Genomic DNA, 20,693 nt, shown 5'->3' with positions numbered 1-20,693 from the left:
GAAGTAATTGTCACGGTGCTTTCTCTCATTATTATTGCGGCAAAATAGATACAAATAAAAAACGGCTTAATATGGTGTACGCGACAATTTATACTCCAACTCTGAACCTTTAACTTTTATTACCAAACATTTTTTTTAAATGGATCACAAAAGAACATTTATTTATTAAATTAAACTTGCCATTGAAGAAACCAGGCTTTAACCACGTGATCCCAAAATCTTGATTTTACTTTCGTATCATTTTCCATGATGTATTTTGCATCTTTAAAACTTAAAACACCATATATGCGGAAAAAGAGAGCATTCATTCTGGGAATGTGCAGCATCTGGACTTTTTAAATGTAGCAGAAATTCCCAAATATAAATTGACCACTTGCAAGTTTTTAAACACAGGGGTGGGTTTGTTCAGATATCACAGTGACGTCTGACCCACGCAAATCCATTCAAATAACAATCTGAGCCATAGAAAATACTGCAACAAGCACAAATCGAACACATTTTTCAGTATAGAAGTCTTCTTAGATTAATTTACCATTCGGTAAAGTTGACGATATACTGAAAACTACTTGAAATTGACGGTAGACAAAGAGAAAATTGCAAAAACACCATTATGGTTCCAGCAGGCAACCTACAGAGGTGTAAAACTGTAGGGATGCAACAATCAGCTCGTTCACACAGAAACGAGCTGAGTGAATTTTCTGAAATCACGACAAGGCATGCACATAAAACATCTCAGATATGTCATGTTGCCATTTATTATCTTTCATCTTCCTAACAGATTCATTCACAGTAAACCTGATTACAGCCATCATATTTAAACAACACAAAGGGAGATCAGATTGATGAACTATAGGTTTAAGCCCTTATAGTCTATTCCGTTACCGTTATTAGAATAAACACTTGTAGTTCTTCTTGTTCACAAAGCACAGACAACATCCTCCAGGGAAACCCTCCAGGTTGGTGATTTTGTGAAACGTTTATTGTCTTTTTTCCAAGTTTGCATGGACCAGGACAGAGCAACAATACAGTAAATAAAACATGAACAGTATAAAACAGTAAAGAACATGAATGAATACAGGATGACCAGAAGCAGCACAGAATCGTAATCTACAAGTTCATATCATTGAATAATCAGAGTGTCTTTTTAAAAATAAGAAGGACACGTACACCGCATCCTCTTCCAGGAATAACCAAGAATCTACAGGTGATCATCACCTCGATGAGTCTCTTTTTTCAGCGTAAGTGAGCGTCAGCGACACATTTCACATTCTGTGCACCTGCAGAAAGAAAAGGAAATCACTGATGATTTGGACGATGTTTTTCCTCTATCAATTAAATTCTTGTTAATTCAGCTATATTCTGACCAATTCCATTAACCTTACAGCGTAAAAGACTGGCGCATACAGAAATCACAACACCTGTTAAATAAGTAAAAATGTATGCTCCTATTCAAACTTTGTCAAGTCATTTGCATTGTATTTACCATTTATTTCATTTGAGCTTGAAAATGTTAATACACGACTTGAAACGAAATGGCTTGCTGAGCAATCGCAAAATGCTGTTTAATCATATGGATCTGAACTTTGCATTCACCTACATTTAAACTGATCATCATATATTCTCAATAGAGGGCGTGTCATAAGAAAAGGTCTCAAACATGTCCTCCTTACGTCTTCTCAAATGTGTTACTTTAGCAAACAAGTTGTACAATTTGAAATATTTTTAGAGTCTTCTAAATTTTACCACAACTGATATTTTACAAAAGAGAAACAAACCTACCTTTCTATTAGGAAAAAAAAGGGGGATAAGATTATCTTCTTAGAAATATTTGGTACGGTTGAGAGCTCTTTGCGCCAGCTGGCCGCTCCCATCCGTTATTCTCTCCCAGTCCGTTTGACCCACCACAAAGCCGATCGCACGCTTTCGATCTGCTTCTTTCTGCTCTTCAAGATCAGCCCATCGAACCTTTACAAAGAGGAAAACCACCAGGGTGTCATGTTCCGTTTTGCCCGACAATTATACAAAAACATTCTAGGACAACTAAAGCTACACCTCTGTAGGACAACGCATCAAATTACCCGTTTCTTTCCTGGTTCAGACATGCGTGTGGCATAGTCGTCCGGCAGCTGAAGATAGTCTTCCAGGTCTGCCGCGTGTTCACCTTCACGTTTCCTCTTCCCGCTGCTCCCAAGACCGTCCAACTTGTCTGTATGAATGGAAATTACCATTCAGGTCACCTCTGTCCTCGAGTATGAACCATAACCTGATCTTAACATTTAATATCAAATGAAATGCCAAATTCAGATGATCAGAATCATCTGGTTTAGCAGGTTCTCCCATTTCCAGTACATCCACATCATAACTACAGAGACAACAGCGTCTCTTATTCAGTCTCCCTCCTAATTTTGCCTGCTTGAGATTTGTAGACATAATGATCCTGTTTGCATAAACATGTCGACTTGGGTAAAACAATTGCATGGCAAAGGAGGTGCATGTGGCTCCTTCTGGCCTTATGGGCAGAAGATGAGCTTCTCATCCTCATAGTACATTCAGGTAAATGCTGGTACGTGTTGTGGTTGAAGTCTGATTCACTGATGGAACATCTTTCCTAGTGGTCCATCAGTGGATCACACACAAAGATAATTGCAAGAATAAGACATAAGAGCACTATCATCAGCATATCAGTGAATTGTGGTAAATGAAAGAGTAATCAGTCATAAAACAAAGACTAAAAATAGAAATACCCACCAAGTTTTGCTTCAGACGTGTCCATCTCCCATTTGCTTTTTGGAATGTAGCCCTATATTATATAAAGAAACACTGCAATGGTTAAACAACGGGGTAATGGGGGAGGAGGGGTTTGCGAGAAGAAAGCAAGGAAAAGGGGTCGGCTGAAAAGAGAGGAGACTGGTTTATCAGAGGTAAAGAGACAAAGACAACTGAATAATGAGTCTACATGGGAAATTATCTACACGGAGCAAAATGATGAACACAGCATTCAGTTTTCCTTTACATTATGAAGATGGACGGACATTTGTCTTTGAATCTCTATGGTAGAAAACATAAAGAATAGGCCCTATGATATGCTGGTGACCTATCCAGGGTGTACCCAGCCTCTCACCCAATGTCAGCTGGGATTGGCTTCAGCCCCCCCTCTGGACTGGGTCCACCCACAAATTATGAGTTGGACCAATTGACAAGAATCCAAAGATGATAAGAGCGACAAGGGCGAGCTGAGACAAACTCATGGCCTGGTGATACCACAACCCTTGAGCCTGTTGTGATTCCATTAATCCGGCGACACGATTGAAATTCCAGCATGACCGTGCACGCCCTCGTGTGGCACAGATTGGCACTTCCCTATTAGATGAGGAAGAAGTCTCGGCCCTGCCTCGGCCTGCACACTCGCCAGACCTGTCGCCCCTGTTGAACTTCTGTTTGATGCTCTGAAGTGGCGCATTAGGAACAATGCATCACAGCCAGAAAACATCCAAGTTCGCCAAGCTCCTGTAAAGGAGTGGAATATTCCACAAGGCCATATTGGCACAGCTGTGACGGAGGCGAGTAACACTACGCAAAGCAAATGGGGACTCAGTGAAGAGAGGGTGAAAATCCAAAATCGGACCCTACTTAAGCTGCATTCATTTTTGTGACAATCGTGATTAATTTAAGGTTTACTTTAATAAGATAAAACAATAAGAAATACCATATCTGCCTTAAATGATAAAGTATTGAATGCTGTGTTTATTTTTTTGTTCAGTACAGTAAAGACAAACGTTTTCACCTTTGTTAATACAAACTAGTGAGTGATACTAAGTCTAAATTCTTGGCCACAGGCAAAACCAACGAGTAGTCAACAGCTGTGTCCTCCTTTGGAAAACACACATTCTGTGACCTTTAGAAAAATGTAAAGGAAACATCTATCTACATCTATACTTGAAACTAAAAGCAAAACAAGAAGTCTAATATCGAATCTTGTAATTTGCATGTGCGAGTTAAAGATTATGAGATCACAGCGTTTTACAGTCATTCCCTCCCCAAATGTGAACAACTATGAAGAATATTACCCATGAGCCTCATTCTAACATAGCTTTTTCCATGACGGTCCACTGTCTGTACTGGTAAGTTTATCAATTTAGACTAAAGACCAGCTTTTAGTCCAAGTATGTTAAAATAAGTTCAGGATAATTTGTAAATCTGGACGTTATTTCAGTTGCTCACATTTTGAAGGCAAAGCAACAAAACAGTGATGAGTTATGATGAGCCCTCATGTGAGTGATTGTCAGTTGATACCTTTTTATTTCAGCCAAGCTGAACCTTGAGGAACACGTCAGTTATTCAGAGGAAGCTTTAGCAATGAAATACAAAAACCTGCCAGTCTTTACTTCCAGTAACATGACAGAGCACAGAACCTCAAGTCAATTCATAAGATAAAAGAAAGTCTGATTAAATATGCAGCACATCTGTTAATAATGTCATGATTTAAGAACATGTTAACATGTTTGCTGGGTTCATGGGTGAAACACATATTTAGGTATATGTATTTTTAACCAATTTGTTGTGATATTTAACAGATTGTGTCCCTATATTCGTGTTTTTTTCTAAATGAAAACCTCTCCTTAAAAAAAATGTGATTCCTAAATTCTGTTCAGAAGAGCTGTTTTTTCTACAATAACATCAAAATCTGTTCACAGATGGCGTGAACAGAGGTAAAGTGTTGTTCTAACAGCAGCTTTGAAAAAAGGTTAAATCCACCTGCAAGAACCTCAGATATATGGCACAATGTCAACAATCAAATCTATCAACCCGAGTTAAAACAGGGGACAAAGTTTTAAGAGGGAAAGGACCACAGAGTAATAGTAAAGTGCTGGATAATAATTCCAATATTCTAAAATATATTTATGGATTGATTCTCATTTATTTGTGGCTTTTATGCTAACACTTCTTTGTTATTGTGCTGAGAAATGTGTAATTCACACTTTTCATATTCTTACACTATTCTCTCGCACAGATATGTTCAGTTATTGTTCTGGTTAAAATTCTGCTAAGGTTGAAGATTGACAACACAGATGTCAATTAACCGCTGATTGTTTCAGGTCATTTCAGTCCTGACAAAGAGTCTAATAAAAAAATCAAACTTCATATGTATTTTTTTTTTTCTCAGCAACCGCTCATCCAACTCTCTTCATATTTGTATTGCTGAGGAGTTAATGTTGAGAGTGCACTGAGAGTTTTTTGGATGAGCGCTTCTTGAGAATGCGTTAACACTTTTCTACATGTTATATATGACAGGAGGAAAGAGGTGGAACTACCCTGCGAGGGCAGTGAAGCACCCGGACAATTCACAGAAGGCACATGTCAGGGTTTTAAGAAATGTGTGTTGCTTAGGACCCAAGAGTTTTGAGCGCGACATTGTTTGAATGATGCTCTTAAATAGGCTGGATTAATGCAGGCCAAACAATTAGTCCTTACCGACAGTTTGAATGGCAATAGCAGTAGTCCCCAGTGAAACGGCTTTGTGGGTGGAAGGCCTTTTAAAGGCACCAGTGTTCAAAGTGGGTAAAACTATAGTGAATTAGAACAGTATGAATTATTAAAAAGTACACTTTTAAAATATGCCGCTGCATATTGAACTCAGAGGATCATCTGCACAGGGGTATATCTGGATTTCATAGTTTAATGTACAAAACAAGCTTGATGATTAAAGCTGAAGAGAGAAGGAGAGCTGTAGCTAAAGAAGCAAACAGCCAAGCTCTGATCCGATTATTCACGGAAGACACTGTTTCTAGACTTTTACTGATGGAAACCTTGTGTGTGTGGTGCAGCTGCTGCACACATTGTCCCCACACACTTTGCAGTAAAGCAATTGTACTGCCGTGCAATACTACATCATCGTGGTGTAGTCACAAGTTTAACACACAACATGTGACCACATCTAACTGTACTGCAGTGAGTGGTAAATTAAAATAACGAAAATATACAGTGCATTCATATTCTGTTTAATTAGGAATGATGGTGGTACAGCAAAGTAAGATGATGCAGCAGCACCATCCCTTTATTTCAGTATTTGTTATTATATTAAACTACATACTGATTTGGGGTTAATGTCAATTTGCCCAAAGCCAGCATGGAGTGGCCCGAGCACACTAAGTGCCCTGCATCAACAGGGACTTTAGATCAAATGTTTCAATTTGATTGCTTTCAATTATAAGTCTTCTTCTGTTGTTAATGAAATGAGTTCTTAATTAGATTGTATTTAGCTTGAACTGAAATATCAATGTGAAATGTTTTCTCATTGCAAACAACCTGGTGTGGATGAAAACTTAAGTTATTTGTAGACACTTTAATTTCTGTATATTTTGAGGTACTCAGTAGGGATGGGGGAAAAAAATCAATTCAGTGACGTATTGCGATTCTTGTGAATGACAATTTCAAATCGCTATGCTGCCTCCCAAATCGTTTTTTTTTTTTTTTTATTTAATTTAAAAAATATTGGTTTTATATGGGGGGGGGAGAATATATGGGGGGAGGAGTAACCTCACCCCTGAGCATGTTGATCAGCACTTGTTTTTGCACAAAAACCTAAAACATACCCAAGCACTAACTTTGCATAGCCTACATGCAAACAACAGTGCAGCATAGCACTGTCCCTAGTACTCAGTATAGGTGCATTACCTCTTGATTCAAGCTTTGGTATAAAATACTGTCAGATTTTGGTTCAATCCATTTATTGTGAATGGTTTTGATTTCATCGTGAACTGTCTATCTAAGGTGTCAAAGAAGATTACAATAAAAAGAAGTAAAACTTTTATACAATCTAAAACTGCTGAATACTTCTGTGGCATGTTTTTTCTTAACAATAATGTATTCTTCTTTATAAATATATATCAAAATGTGAATTAACCCAGTAGCAACAAATGTATTATCTGATCAAGGGTAACATTTAAATACATTTGGAATCTAGCTAATTTTGACTCTGAGGTGTCGCAGCAGCGATGAGCAAACAAATGATCGCTGTGTTCGTATTTAGGATTCAACCACTGGTGGTGCTTGAAACCCTCATGCTGCTTTTGGATATGGATATTAGAAACACCGAGTGTGATTCATGTGTGGATCCACAGAGCAGCAGTTTTAGACCTGCAGTTCAGACACAGTTAGGTTTCAGGTTATGGTGCATTTGACATAAGGCTTCAACCACAGTCAGTCTAAATAAAAAAGGGTTTTGGAGGCGACATGTGTTCACTGTGTGGAACTGCAGGTCTGAGCTGGATAATTGTAAAAAATATTTAATTAAATCTTTCCATCCATAGGTCATAGAAAACAATATCAAATTCTTCCTGTCTCTGGTAATCCTGAGTTTAAAGCACACGTCTAGAAGCATTTGGTCATTATTCGGAATTCTGTGAAAAACTTTTTTTATCCAATCACTTTATTGGATAATTGACTAAGTGACTTTTATAATGAAAGAGGGAACATTTAGGTACATCTACTGAATAAAAAACATTAAAATGCACGAGCAGTGCAGGATCCCAGTTTTCGGTTTTAGGGGAATAAGGAATTACAAGGAAATGTTTCATGTTAAATGGAATTTCCTTTTCCAAAGGTTACACATTAGATGGGAAACTTTTTAGCAGTTCATGTTTCAGTGGTTTTACATGAATTGCTACCACCTGTAATTTTAGCGGAGGCCAGCAGCACTGTCATGAGAGAAACCCATTCCCACCATGTATGCATTGAATTAGCACTTCCACTGGAGAACATTAAAAACTATGACACTATTCTATGCTGAGTCTTGTCCATAACATCAGCTTAGAAAGTCCAAAGACAAAAAAAAAAGTAAGGACCTGGTTTTAACAGTTTAAAACATTTGTTCAGACACATGAGAAACAAAAATTGACAATTCCTTTAGTAAACAGTCAGTAGTTTAAAGAAAAGCAGATTTGCTTTTATGAGTTTGATATTTGGCAACTGAACACAAGGCCAGTAGCCTCTTGCTTGTGTTGCTGTATTGAAGAGAATTGCCCAGCAGTTCACACAGGTTTGATCCCAGGCTATATGCCACATGGGGACAATAACCTTAAAAGGTCGCACCAGAGGATACATTTAAGTTTAGAAACTTTCAAAACCATTTACTAAGCCATCGGTGCTACATCCATCTTTAGTCAACTGAGGACATTCTTACAATGAAAATTAACATTAAATCGTTGATTTTATCAACAAAATATATAACTTTTCTAGTCGTTTGTTCAAATTTTACAGGAGTGGTTGTACAGCATCTTAAAAGCTTGGTAGGTCAGTCTGGCCATCTTAGCCCGATTACACTCCAGTGTCTGTTGATACTTAGAAATACACCGTCTTTGATATTAAAGGCAATATTTGATTCCTCTTGGTGAAATTAATTTAGTAAACAAATAAAATAAATATATTTTTTTGTTTTAGTTTCTTCCTTTTGATAAAACAATGTAATATAAAAGAATCATCCAATACGACGCAGACTGACATTTGGGAACAGTAGCATTAAAGCAACAATATGAAGTTTAAATGCATTGATGTGGAGTCATAAAATGTATAATTAAATTTAAGGAAAATCATCAAACTGAAATCTGAGCAATAATAAAAAGCTGAACAGCAACTGTGCTACTGCTCCTTTCGTTATTGGACAGAATTACTTTATGGTCTCCATCTTGCTTTCCTCTATATATTTCTCTTCTGCTCTGTAGATTACTACATAATCATGTAATAAATCAAGTATAACCAATTAACTTGTCACTATTCAGGACGTGTTTCCTTCTTTGCTGTTAAAAACAACTGGTCAATAAAAACAGTGAGTAAAAGACTAATGGAAAATATCCAATAACTGTATAACGTGATCGATGGAAAAACAGATAAGTGGAGATGATTCTGACAACAACGTGGCCATGAATTCAAAAATATTTATGTCCTACCAGATCTCCCTCTTCTTCCTCCTCTCTCTTGGGTTCCTTGGGCTCGTCATCGGGATTGAAGTCTTCCATTTCAACCTAATAACAAAAGGCACATGTCAGTTTAGCTCAAGTGATGACAAACAACAACAATACCATTTAAAACCTGCCAGGTCTTGATAACCTCACCTCCTCTATAGCAGCATCCTGAAGCAGGGACCGGACATCTAAGCGAACCATGTGACGTGGCGCAGGCTCCCAGTTGTTGGACATCTGCGTACAAAATGCTGCCGTTAATAAGTGTTCTTTTTACATATATAATGGACGTTCATAAATGTACCAACGAGCTAACCGATCTTACAGACCTTCGTTATATCCTTAAGCGAACGCCCGTGGACATTCCTTTTTGAGCAAGTCTGAATGTCTGCAGTGATTTCAGACAGATATACCTTTAAATAAAAAAAGAAAAGAAAAAAATTTCTTAAGCAACAGAGCAGACTGGAACGATATTTGCTCATTCATGAACACAACTCACCTCAAAGCCTTTAGTTTTCGCTGCACTCCAGAACTGATCAAAATGTTTGACTCTGTCATTAACAGTGTCTAAAATGATGAAGGGGAAAAAGCCGTCATCCAGAGTTTTCTTAAATGTCTTCAGCATGCTGCTCCTGTACGTGTCCTCCATCTCCGGCTCGTACTCATATTCAAGACCCTGCAACACAGATATTTGCGTTACATCTGAGATAATACTCACTACAGCAATATACATTTTATTTCTATTTAATTTTTCATCAAATTGTAAACTTCAGAAACACTTTGTCATTGTTGTCTGCCAGACTCACCTTGGATTTGACTCTCCTCCCCGTGTCGGGGTCTTTAGCAACTTTCTCAGTCTCCGTCATGAAATAGTCGTCCAAAACAAGAACTCTCGGGGGGGCACCACCACAGTCGACTTCCTTGTCCTTAATATTGTCAACATGATGAAAGTGCTAGGTTTAGTCTATGACTTCTTTTGTAGTTCTTTTTGTATTTTATGGTTAAAGTTCAGTAACATTATAATTACATTACTGATTTTGCTGGTAAAAGTTCACTCACCCGTATGAGCTTTGCAACATGGCTTTTTCCACTTCCTGGAAGGCCTCTCATTATGATGACTATCTGTTAGAATAAATATATTGGATGAAAACTCAATATTGTGTAAACTGATAATTAATTATATAGTTACATCCAAAAATTATATGTACCCTCTCAGGTCGAGTTAATCTGCCTGGTGGTTTGAGGAGATCGTCAATATTCTTGATTTCTGGCTTCTTCTCGACTCGTGGGGGGGGCTGAGGTGGTGGTGGTAGAGGGGGTGCAACGGGAGGCCCTCTGTCCTCTGGATAACTTCTTCTTTCCGCTGTAAGATATTATTTGCAGTTCAGGTATTCCACTACAATACTAAACTGTATTTTCTTTTAAAATGTTAAATGTGCTTCCACACATATCCTCTATCATGTAACTATTCACATACCATCGCTGTGTTTGGTATGATTTCAATACACGTCTGATAAGTGATGCCGGATGGGACATACCGTAAGGTGATGTGCTGTGACTGTAACGCTCAGGCCCACTGCGGTCCAGTGAGGCCCGCTCGTAGGGAGGTCTGTCGTAGCCTGGCCTTCCGTAATGCTCATCTCGATCACGACTGCCACTGCGGTCACGATCACGAAGATCCCACTCTCGATCCCTTAATGCTGAGCGTATATGTGGTGCCAGTGGAGATCTGCACAGAGCAGTGCTAAGTGTCATTTCCTCAACATATTGGCACACAGTAAATACTAATCACAATGTGGGACACAATGTGATATAGTACCTTTCATCAACCATGGAGTGTGTGCTTGAATCAAAAATAGACACACAGAAAAGGATATTACATATATATGTAAAAAACAAACTTCCCTATAGTTTAAGGATAAATTGATGGAAATATTTTACCTGTCATCTCTTTCTCTTGGAGGATAGCGCTCCCTCTCGAATCTCTCTCTTTCATATTCAGGTGGAGGCTTTTCTCTGTACAAGTCCCTCTCTCTACTGTACTCCCGACGGTCCATGTAAGGGTCAGATCGTCTATCATAATAAGGGTCTCTGCCATAAGGATCTCTGAGACCAAGAGGTTCTAGGAGGATAATGAAATAGTTCATCAATGAAGAGAAAAGTACAGAAGGAAACTCTATTAGTTAGAAAAAGCTTTACAGTATTAAAACTAACCTTTTTCATAACCCCTGTCTGATTGCACTGGGTCAGGCCTCAGCACAATTCTTTCACCATAAGACATCCGCTCAACAGTGGCACCAGGCTCTGAAATGAGTTAATATCAGCAACAATGTCGAAAAAATTAGCCTGTTTAATCATTTACAGTAAAGAAACATGTTCCCCTTTGCTGTTCTTACCATGTCCATGCCCATATTCCACAGTCTTTGGAATCACTGAAGCTCTGTGAGCAGCAGGGAGGGCTGGCTGGTAATCTCGGGCAGAATGCTTTGAATCCCAAGTGACAGGTTCAGTTGTAGCAGTCAGTCCGGCTGCACTCATGCCCTGAGGATGAGAAAGTTGTTTTTATATAAATCTAACAATTAATTATAAGATGGCAACATAGGAATATAATTAAGATACTTTGCGTGAAGACGTGTGGAAAGTTAAGGTCTGCCTAGTGTGCTCTAGAGGCCACGGATGGTCTACTAAGATGGTCGTGCTTGTTATTATCATTTACCTTCAAAACATTCCTGACGTCCGGTGGGATCTCCAAACCGAGGAGACCAGCAGGAAGATCAGGCAAGATGTCACTTGGTGCAGGCTGGGGTTCAGGACCAGGGTTCTTCCCCTCTTGTAGTTCTCTGTTAACCAGGGATAATCGAAGATGAGCTCACCTTTAAGATAACTAAAATCCATATGACCATAGAATTTGTATCCAATGGCACAACAGAAGATAAACAAAACACTAAACAGCCATCTGCCTGGATCACTACTGTGTATTAAGATCGGTCAATTAAACTTGCTGAACTTTTAGATGGAGGTAGAAATCAAAGAGCTGAATATTTCCAAACCTTGCTAATACTGCAATTAGCATGACTATATGCTGCCAGGGTTAAGTAAAATGATAAGTTGTGTGAGCCTAGGATATGATGTCTGAATCGATAATAAAAGTCTACAAATTACCTTATCAGTTTAAGCTCTTGAGCAGCTTTCAAGATGATCTCATGTTGCCGTTGGGAGAGAGCAAGTACATTAGCGCCGGCCGCTCCTGATGCTGGTTCAACTGAGCTCTCTGGTATGTTTGTGACAGGTGCAGTCGGGGCTGGTGGTTGACGTTTATCAGAAGAAAGCTCTTCCCTGTGCTCATCATAGCGAGGTTTGCGATCTTCAAATTCAGGTGGATACCCTCTTTCTGGTGCTGGAAGGAGTCTTGAAGATCTATCCCAGTCAGATGAAGGTGATGGTTGGAACGGGGGCTCCTCCTGGCGGTATGGTGGCTCTTCCCTGTATTCGCGGATTCTAAGCTCTCCTCTTCCCCGTTCATGCTCATCAAATTGATATGGGGGACCTTTTTCTTTTTCACTTTCCTCTGGCCAATGACCATCCCTGAAGGTCTCCGATGGAGCCCTGCGGGGAGGGTAGTCCCTTTCAGGTAGAGCACGATCTCTGTCCCATTCAGAATCATAGTACTTGGCCTCATTAGAAGGACCGTCCTGTGGTGGCCGCCAGCTAAATCTGTCAACACCATGGCCATAATCCTCAACGAAACCCTTATTATACCCCTCTTCAAATTGTTCATGCGTTGGACCTGGCCGCCACATCCCTCTTCCCATAGGTCTCCTCCTCACTCCTCCCCTTTCTATCAACTCATGTGGAGGCGGAGGAGGTCCTCTGCCATGTGGTGGCCGCCATCCATCCATTCCTTCATCATACATATGCTCCTCCATAGAATCCATCATTTCGTGGTGTGGAGGTGGCACACGTCTACCTCTTCCTACATCAGGATGCATCGGATGGCTGTGAGGGTCATGTCCATGGTACATGGGGTGTCCTGCTGCATCGGCCTCAGGATCATCAGTGTCCATTCCGTGCCCTAACGGGTCGTGATCCATTGGCCCGTGTGGGGGATGAGGGGGGCGTCCTCGTCCTTGATGCAAGAAACCAGGATGACCACGTGGAGGGCGACCACGGCCAGGTGGAAACGGGGGTCTCATACCTCTCATTAATGGTCTCCTTTCTCCCCAGTAAGGGTCCACTTCCTCCGAGTACTCAGCTGACTCAGGTCCTTCCCAGTGCATGTCCATTGGATCTCCTCTTCCCATTGGTGGTCCTCCTCCTCTTCCCATTGGGGGACCCCCTCTTCCCATTGGAGGACCCCCTCTTCCCATAGGTGGTCCACCTCTACCCATATGAGGGCCACCTCTACCCATATGAGGGCCTCCTCTCATCATTGGGGGCCCTCCTCTACCCATAGGTGGGCCTCCTCTCATCATTGGGGGCCCTCCTCTACCCATAGGTGGTCCACCTCTCATCATCGGGGGCCCTCCTCTCATCATCGGGGGCCTTCCTCTCATCATTGGGGGCCTTCCTCTCCCCATAGGCAGTCCTCCTATTGGCTCTTCATAATACTCTTCCTCTGTTTGGAAGTGATCTTCCTCTGGCATCCACACTTCTTCAGTAGGCACCTCAGAATCCTCACAAGCAAACTCCACGTATGAGGGATCTTCCCAGTGACTTTCTTCCTGATCTTCTGGTATCTGTGAGTCCTCTTCGGGTGGCATATAGTCATAAGACATTCCTGCCATCTCCTCCCCTAGCGGGACCGTGTTTGCTCCTCTAAACTCTCCACGGCCCCTCTGCCCACGGCCACGTCCAGGCACGTGAACAGGCACTGGGGGCTGACCTCGGCCCCTCCCAGGGATAGGTCTTGGAGGCTCAGGTCTTGACTGCATTTGGCCAGAAGCTTGTGGCTCCTGTTTGATTCCTGGGGGCTTTTGAACCATTGGGGTTTTGTTGTTTACCAATTTTTCCTGTGATTTGCCGGCTGTATCAGGAGCAGTCGTTTTTGATGCCACAGTAGAAGAGGAAACAGTTACTGAAGGCTTGTTTTTAAGAGGTTCGGGATTTACACCATCAACAGACGATTTATTGGAATCTGGCTCCTTTACATTTTTGTTTGTCTGTAATGTCTGAGGAATGGGGTCATTTTGGACAAAAAAACCGTCATTTTCAAGCAAGTTATCATCTGTCAAGTCTACACCTTTGGCCTTACCATCTGGCCTTGATTTGCTATTTTCTTTTTCGGATTGTGGTTGCACATCTGATTTGTCAGATTTCTTGGAGTCCACGTCAACAGGGGTTTTAGTGCCCATTTCTGCTTTAGGTTGGGTGCCTTGCTGTGGTTTTTGCTGGGGCAAAGGTGGGCGCTCAAAACGAGGTGGAGGGCCAGGATTCCTAGGGGGTTGCTCAAACCTTGGCTGCTGCCCAAATCGAGGGGGACCATCAAAGCGCTGCCGTGATTGGTCAAATCTGGGAGGACTATTAAAGCGCTGCCGTGGTTGGTCAAATCTGGGAGGACCATCAAATTGCGGCCGTGGTTGGTCAAACCGTGGAGGACCATCAAAACGCTGCTGTGGCTGGTCAAACCTTGGGGGACCATCAAAGCGCTGCTGTGGCTGGTCAAACCTTGGGGGGCCATCAAAACGCTGCTGTGGTTGGTTGAATCTTGGGGGACCATCAAAGCGGTGCTGTGGTTGGTTGAACCTTGGGGGACCATCAAAGCGCTGCTGGGGCTGGTGGAACCTTGAGGGACCATCAGAGCGCTGCTCAGGTTGGTCGAACCTTGGGGGCACATCAGAGCTCTGCTGCGGCTGGTCGAACCTTGGGGGACCATCAGAGCGCTGCTGTGGCTGGTTAAAACTTTGGGGACCATCAGAGCGCTGCTGTGTCTGGTCGAACCTTTGGGGACCATCAGAGCGCTGACGTGGCTGGTCGAACCTTGGGGGAACATCAGAGCGCTGCTGTGGCTGGTCGAACCTTTGGGGACCATCAGAGCGCTGCTGGGACTGGTCAAACCTTTGGGGACCATCAAAGCGCTGCTGGGACTGGTCGAACCTTGGGGGACCATCAAAGCGCTGCTCGGACTGGTCGAACCTTGGGGGACCATCAAAGCGCTGCTGTGGCTGGTCAAATCTGAAGTTGTTACAACAAAAAATGTTAGAAAAGATTAAGAACATGAAACAGCTTTTCTGACTTTGTAAAAAGTGCTACCTTAATTAGGAACGATAACAAAGCTAATGACTTGTGTGTTGGCTGAAGAACCAAATGAAGTAATAGGAGTGTTATGGCAACTTCCAATACTTTTAACTGATATTGAGTGCCAGTTACAATTCCTTTGAGCACTCTATTTGACAGCCATACCTCAACTGTTATAAATTTTACTTAAATAAATATCAATCACAATTTATGCAAAACAATTCCTACTAACCGTGGACCTTGTGCAATGTTGAAGCTTGGTGGTTGAATTGTGGGGGGACCTGAAGGTTGTACTCCTATGCCTGCGGGGCCAATTCCTCTCACAGGGGGTCCAGCAGGTGATTCCTGTTGTGACCCAAACCCAGTAGGCAGTGGACCTTGAGATCTGGGACCAACAGCACCTGTGGAATGCTGTATACCCGCATTTAGTGACTGCTGCTGCATGTTCATGTCTTGTCCAGGGAACTGGCCATATTGCCCCATCATCCCACTATTATACTGGCCTGAGGGAAATGGCACCATGGCAGTCAGAGCGGCCACCCTTTCTTGAAGGTGGGCATTGGTGGCATTCATCTGCTCCTGCCACTGCTTCCATTGGTGCTCATAGTCCTGCAGTTGGTCTTTGTGGGGATAGGTCTTGAACTGCTCATACCACAGGACAAATGAGCGATCCCAGTCTTGAAATAAGGGGGTGAACTGTTGTTGTTGTTTTTCATAGTGCCTCAGCTGCATTTCAGGAGACATTGACTGCAATGAAGAAAACAAGATAAAGAATACATTTAATTGATCAAGTGCAGGTAACTGAAATCGTTTGCGCCTTCTAGATTTTTTGGTTTGACTACACATACTATGCTGACTTTTGATCTTTTTATTTTCCATAAATGTCATCTCCATACCAGCGCAAACAACCAGCAAGAAAGCTGTCACATTTGTCTACCTGAAGGTCTGCTGGTTGCTGAATCAGCTGTTGGTATTTCTCCAGGATCTGTTGCAGCTTTTCATGCTGTTGCATCAGAGCCTGGTATTGTAAGCCTGCTCTCTGCTGTTGCACATGCTGCCACTGTGCTGCTGCAACCTGTAACTGCTGGAGGCGGGCAGCCTCCACCGGGTCATGTGGGTCTTCAGGCTTTGAAAAAGAAACAAGGCATGAAATTAAACAGTCACAAAGAGTTTTTTTGACATTATAGTTTGAGATGGACGGGAGAACACATTTTTAAGATGGAGGTAGGCAACATCGATAACATATTACACTATCACTCAAAGTTTAACTTTGGTTTAACAAGTGTGGTTATTAAACCTCAATTCTTTGAGTACTGCTCAATTTGTTTTCACTTTTGTAACTTGCACTAGGGATATGAGACAATAACATCAATTAGGATTCATTACAAGCATTCACCATAGAAGTGTAATAAAGAATGAATGAGCCAGAGTCCTAAGAATTTCACAGATTCATGACTTGGTCACTAGATTTAAAGATTGTTTTGATCTATTGACCAATGATTATGTCTTGTATACTTTGCTTAAAACTGGATTTGGTATGTTCTTAAAGGCTGTTGAGTTTGGTATTCATTTTTAGTGCTAGAAAATATTTTATAACAGCAACAAAATTACTGATATGGGGTAATTTGTTCCAAACACAGAAACATCCAAGTTAGATTAAGGTACATGCTAAACATACAAGATGTAATCTAAACTACCTTAAAAGTTCACCAAAGGAACAGATGAGCCTTTTTGCAATCAATGCTGGTAGTGGTACAGCCATGATGAGTAAGGCCAATTAATCTGAGAATCGTCTATTCTCATTTACAGTGTTACAGATTTATATATGTAGCATCGTTCAGTTTATGGAATGCAGCAACTACTATGGATATTACTTATACAGTATAAGTTTTAGCACTGCTAGGTTTTTTAAGAATATTTAAAAAAGAAAAAACTCATCACTCTCTCTGGAGCCTAAGTGGGCTTTAACCTTTTTCACATAAGCAGTAGTATTCGAAATTGTCACCAGACAGAGAGGCAACAACTAACTTTTTTGTGTATTTCACCAGTGGCAAGACATAAGGACACAATGTGATTTAGGAATGCACATTAATACTTAACTATCCAATAGGATGCAAACACCTACATGTCACATAGAGTGACAACAATTCTAGCCATCAATGGATGTTCTGTTAGAATGGGTGACGCAAGTTGAGGAAGATATATAGGGATGCTGTGGGGACGTCTTCAGACTTGGGGGTGACAATTGCTGAGGTTAGTCTGTCAGCGTTTGTATATTGTTGCACCTTCTGGTCTTCTTGATGCATTAAGTCTAAATTAAAGTCTTCTGCATAAGACATCAGCTGCTGCCCAAGTACTCCAAGTCGGACATTGTCATATAATCACCCCTCTAACATGTTAGGAATGCTTACCCCTGTTTCGTCAGGTGGTGGAGGAGGTGCTGGGGGGTCATCTCTTGGTGGGGGTGGAGGTGGTGCGTTTCTTGGTGGTTCTGACGGAGGCGGAGGAGGAACTGCCTGACCTGGTGGTGGCAGCACATGGCCATCACCCTCTTTTTGATTCTGTTTGGCTTTCTCCTGCTTCAACCTCTGTAGATTCTGAAGATGCTGTTTGTACCAACGTTGCTGTTGATCCTGGATGAAACGATTGGAGAGACGTGTTAGAAGGAACCTTGCCCTTTTCGTTACCACCATTGTTCTGGTTCTGTAAAAAAAAACTAACATTTGACAATAAAGAAATAAGCTAGTTGGAACAGATATTTATTCTCATCTCTGAACTTGACAAATGTTGAGGGTGGAAGTGGGTAATATTCCCGCTTGTATAATCTGCCTTCTCAATCTAACAGGATAAAACTATGATGTTCTATAAAAAAACAACACCCCACTGCTTCCCATTATTTCCCCTGGATCATTCCGAATTCAAATTATGAAAGACATTTAGGGAGCGGTCAGTAATTAAATGTTTACAGTAAAAGGCATTATATGCAACTATTGAATGACATTGAAAGGATAATTACTTTTGTTAACATGCTTCACATTATAAAACTCTAGTGTAATATCATATAGACAGAGATTTGACACAATAGAAGGCCATACTGCTCAATTCAATTCATATTTTCCTGACTTACATTCTTATTACTGAGAACAGCTTCTCCTTATATGATGTATTAATTATCAACCAAAATAGTACAAATGTTTGAACAAGCTGGAATGTACGGAATGTGTTATTTTCAGAAACAACTTCAGGCTGTGCATATCTGTGACAGCCCCGATTGACTTGATTATCTGGTCTCCTCTTCACAGCTCTCGATGTGTTGAAGGAGAGAAGATTTCTCACATCTTCCATCATCATCCTCAAAACAAAGATCTTGTCAATTACTTTAATTTTGTCCTGATAAAATCATGTCAAAAATGAATCTAATGAGCATTTCTATTTTTGTTTTATTTATAAAAAGGGGGACACCTCGATGTAAAATCTACTAGAAGAAAGTAACTCTTACTGTCCTGATCTAAATTTAGTCAAAAAGATGTGTGTTGCGCATTCCTAGTTACCACTGACAATGAGTGTTTAGACTAAAGTTTGTTATGATAGCTCATAATCGAAGTATACCAGATTTAATGGTGATTATGCATTTATAGGTTCTGCAACAGTTGTTTCTCAACTTTTACATCGGACACGCACAGCGTGATGCTTGCAAGTATAACATGTTTGATTTAAAGAATAATGACATATCCTGTCACCAAAGCAGGACAGTGACAATCAATAACAAAAAGTTTGCTGAGGTGCTTTAAGGCTGCATGTAGACCAGAGAGGCATTGATCACAACAAACAGGGGTGTGACAACAACACGTGTCAAAATAAATTGATGCAAGTCAATACCTGTAAGGCTGAAGATTTCTCGTTTTCCGTCATGGATGCATCCTTCTTGTTGGCCTCTTTGGAACCATCGTAATTCTCCGGGGGCTTTGCTGACGGAGGCTCCGGAGGAGGAGGGCGAGGTTGTGGCTCGGCAACGTGAGGCTGTGGTGGCGGCGGAGGCGGCTGCTGGTGACCCGGCGTGGGAGCAGGGGGAGCTCTGGTCGGAGGGGCCGGGATACCGTCTTGTGTCCCGTAGGTCTGAGCTCCAGTGCTGCCCTCTATATGTCCCGGAGCCTCGGAGTCCCACTGGGAGCCCGGGTACCCACCACCGTAGGCCCCGGCGCTGTTACCGTGATGCAACACCGACTGGAGCTGCTTCTGGTGCAGCATCTGCAGCTGCTGCATCTGCTGGAGGTGCTGCTCCTGAAGGCTGGAGAACAGCGAGCCGGCACCGGCACCACCGGCACCGCCACCACCACCACCACCACTGCCTCCTCCTCCTCCTCCACCACCACCAGCAACGCCGCCGCCGGACGGGGCTTCGAAGCCGCCGAATCCCGTGGCAGGGGCGGCACCCGGAGATTTACGAGGCCCAGGACCTCCATAGTTTTGCGAATGAGATCCAGCGTAATTCCCCCAGGAGGGGTACATTGTTCGAGAGCGAGGCGGTGAGCACGGCCTGTGTGCTCACATACAGCCCGGCCTGAGAGGCTAAGCTAACAGCTAACGGCTAACGCTGTCCCACCTTCTGCAGAACCGACAGCTACGTGTTCATGTCTCCCGGGGGAAACAGGCCGCGTCACACCCGGATGATAAACATCAGATAAACAGTTTCTGCGTAAATAAATAACGTTCAGCTTGAAGACAATTTGCAACACCGACGTTAGGCTGAGACACCAAGAGGTCCGGCAACGGTGGAGCATGGAACTGATGACGGAAGGACGTCACGAGTCGTCAAGTGACAACTTCCTATTTATTTATTCATTCATTCATTCATCCATTTGTTTCCAGTAAGCTCGAATCCATATAATAAGAATTATGAATGTTTCAAATAAAATGCCAATGTGTGGAGTACTCTTTCTTTATCAAGGCTTTATAAATGCACACAATTAAAAAATGGCATAAAACGAAATATAGTATACATAGTTTCTTTAGAGGCATATTTTTAAGAATATTTATTTATTTATTTGTTGTTCTCAGTGAGTTACACAGTGGTTTCCATTTTAAATTGAAATGAATAACATTTTTAGGGGGAAATTGTGTTAACATATATGATTTAACTTGTTGTTGTTCTTATTCTCCTTCTTCTCTTCTTATTCTTCTTATTCTTCTTTTTCTTATTCTACTTCTGAGACAAAAACACAATATGCAATAGCACTATATAATTCAATGTAGGCTGCATGACCAATATATAAACTATATGATTGTGCAGTTTGACCTCATTAGACTCTGGTTGTCGTGCCTTCTGATGGCAAAAAGCTTTACAAGACATGAGGCTGGATTCATATATTGCATCAAACAATAGAATGATGGCACTTTGTCAAAATGTGTTCAAACTGGTTACAACAATAAAAGGTACTACAACGTGCACATGATGCTCAGAAGCTGACCCTGGGTCTGTGACTTTACCACAAGAGGGAGACA

At 41.6% G+C, this 20,693-nt stretch overlaps 1 protein-coding gene across 2 annotated transcripts; it reads right to left on the bottom strand.

The window, feature by feature from the left end:
• Nucleotides 1-730: 730 nt before the first annotated feature.
• On the bottom strand, nucleotides 731-19,978 carry ylpm1 (YLP motif containing 1). 2 transcript variants are annotated; one of them, XM_062410932.1, is made up of 22 exons: nucleotides 19,071-19,978; nucleotides 17,603-17,824; nucleotides 16,129-16,317; nucleotides 15,424-15,938; nucleotides 12,120-15,128; nucleotides 11,674-11,797; nucleotides 11,354-11,498; nucleotides 11,172-11,261; nucleotides 10,899-11,079; nucleotides 10,777-10,800; nucleotides 10,496-10,686; nucleotides 10,166-10,320; nucleotides 10,017-10,079; nucleotides 9,764-9,883; nucleotides 9,457-9,633; nucleotides 9,287-9,370; nucleotides 9,111-9,194; nucleotides 8,946-9,020; nucleotides 2,749-2,800; nucleotides 2,079-2,206; nucleotides 1,780-1,965; nucleotides 731-1,277 (listed from the first exon to the last, which is right to left on the bottom strand). In XM_062410932.1, exons 1-21 carry the CDS (start codon nucleotides 19,698-19,700, stop codon nucleotides 1,819-1,821), a joined length of 6,405 nt encoding a protein of 2,134 aa, XP_062266916.1. In that variant the 5' UTR covers nucleotides 19,701-19,978; the 3' UTR covers nucleotides 731-1,277; nucleotides 1,780-1,818. The 2 variants fall into 2 exon arrangements, with proteins under 2 accessions (XP_062266916.1, XP_062266917.1); XM_062410933.1 differs by lacking the exon at nucleotides 10,777-10,800.
• Nucleotides 19,979-20,693: the final 715 nt, after the last annotated feature.

This window comes from Platichthys flesus, chromosome 18 (genome assembly GCF_949316205.1).
Source record: "Platichthys flesus chromosome 18, fPlaFle2.1, whole genome shotgun sequence".
Lineage (NCBI taxonomy): Eukaryota > Metazoa > Chordata > Actinopteri > Pleuronectiformes > Pleuronectidae > Platichthys > Platichthys flesus.
Note: the sequence above shows the minus strand (reverse complement) of the source record. Positions and strands in the feature narration are given on the sequence as shown.

Coding starts and splice junctions, on each gene's coding strand:
- ylpm1 (XM_062410932.1), bottom strand. CDS start 19,700: ATGTACCCCTCCTGGGGGAATTACGCTGGATCTCATTCGCAAAACTAT. Junction 17,825..19,070: donor AGAAATCTTCAGCCTTACAG/GTATTGACTTGC, acceptor CGTTTCATCCAG/GATCAACAGCAACGTTGGTA. Junction 11,262..11,353: donor GGAATATGGGCATGGACATG/GTAAGAACAGCA, acceptor AACTCATTTCAG/AGCCTGGTGCCACTGTTGAG.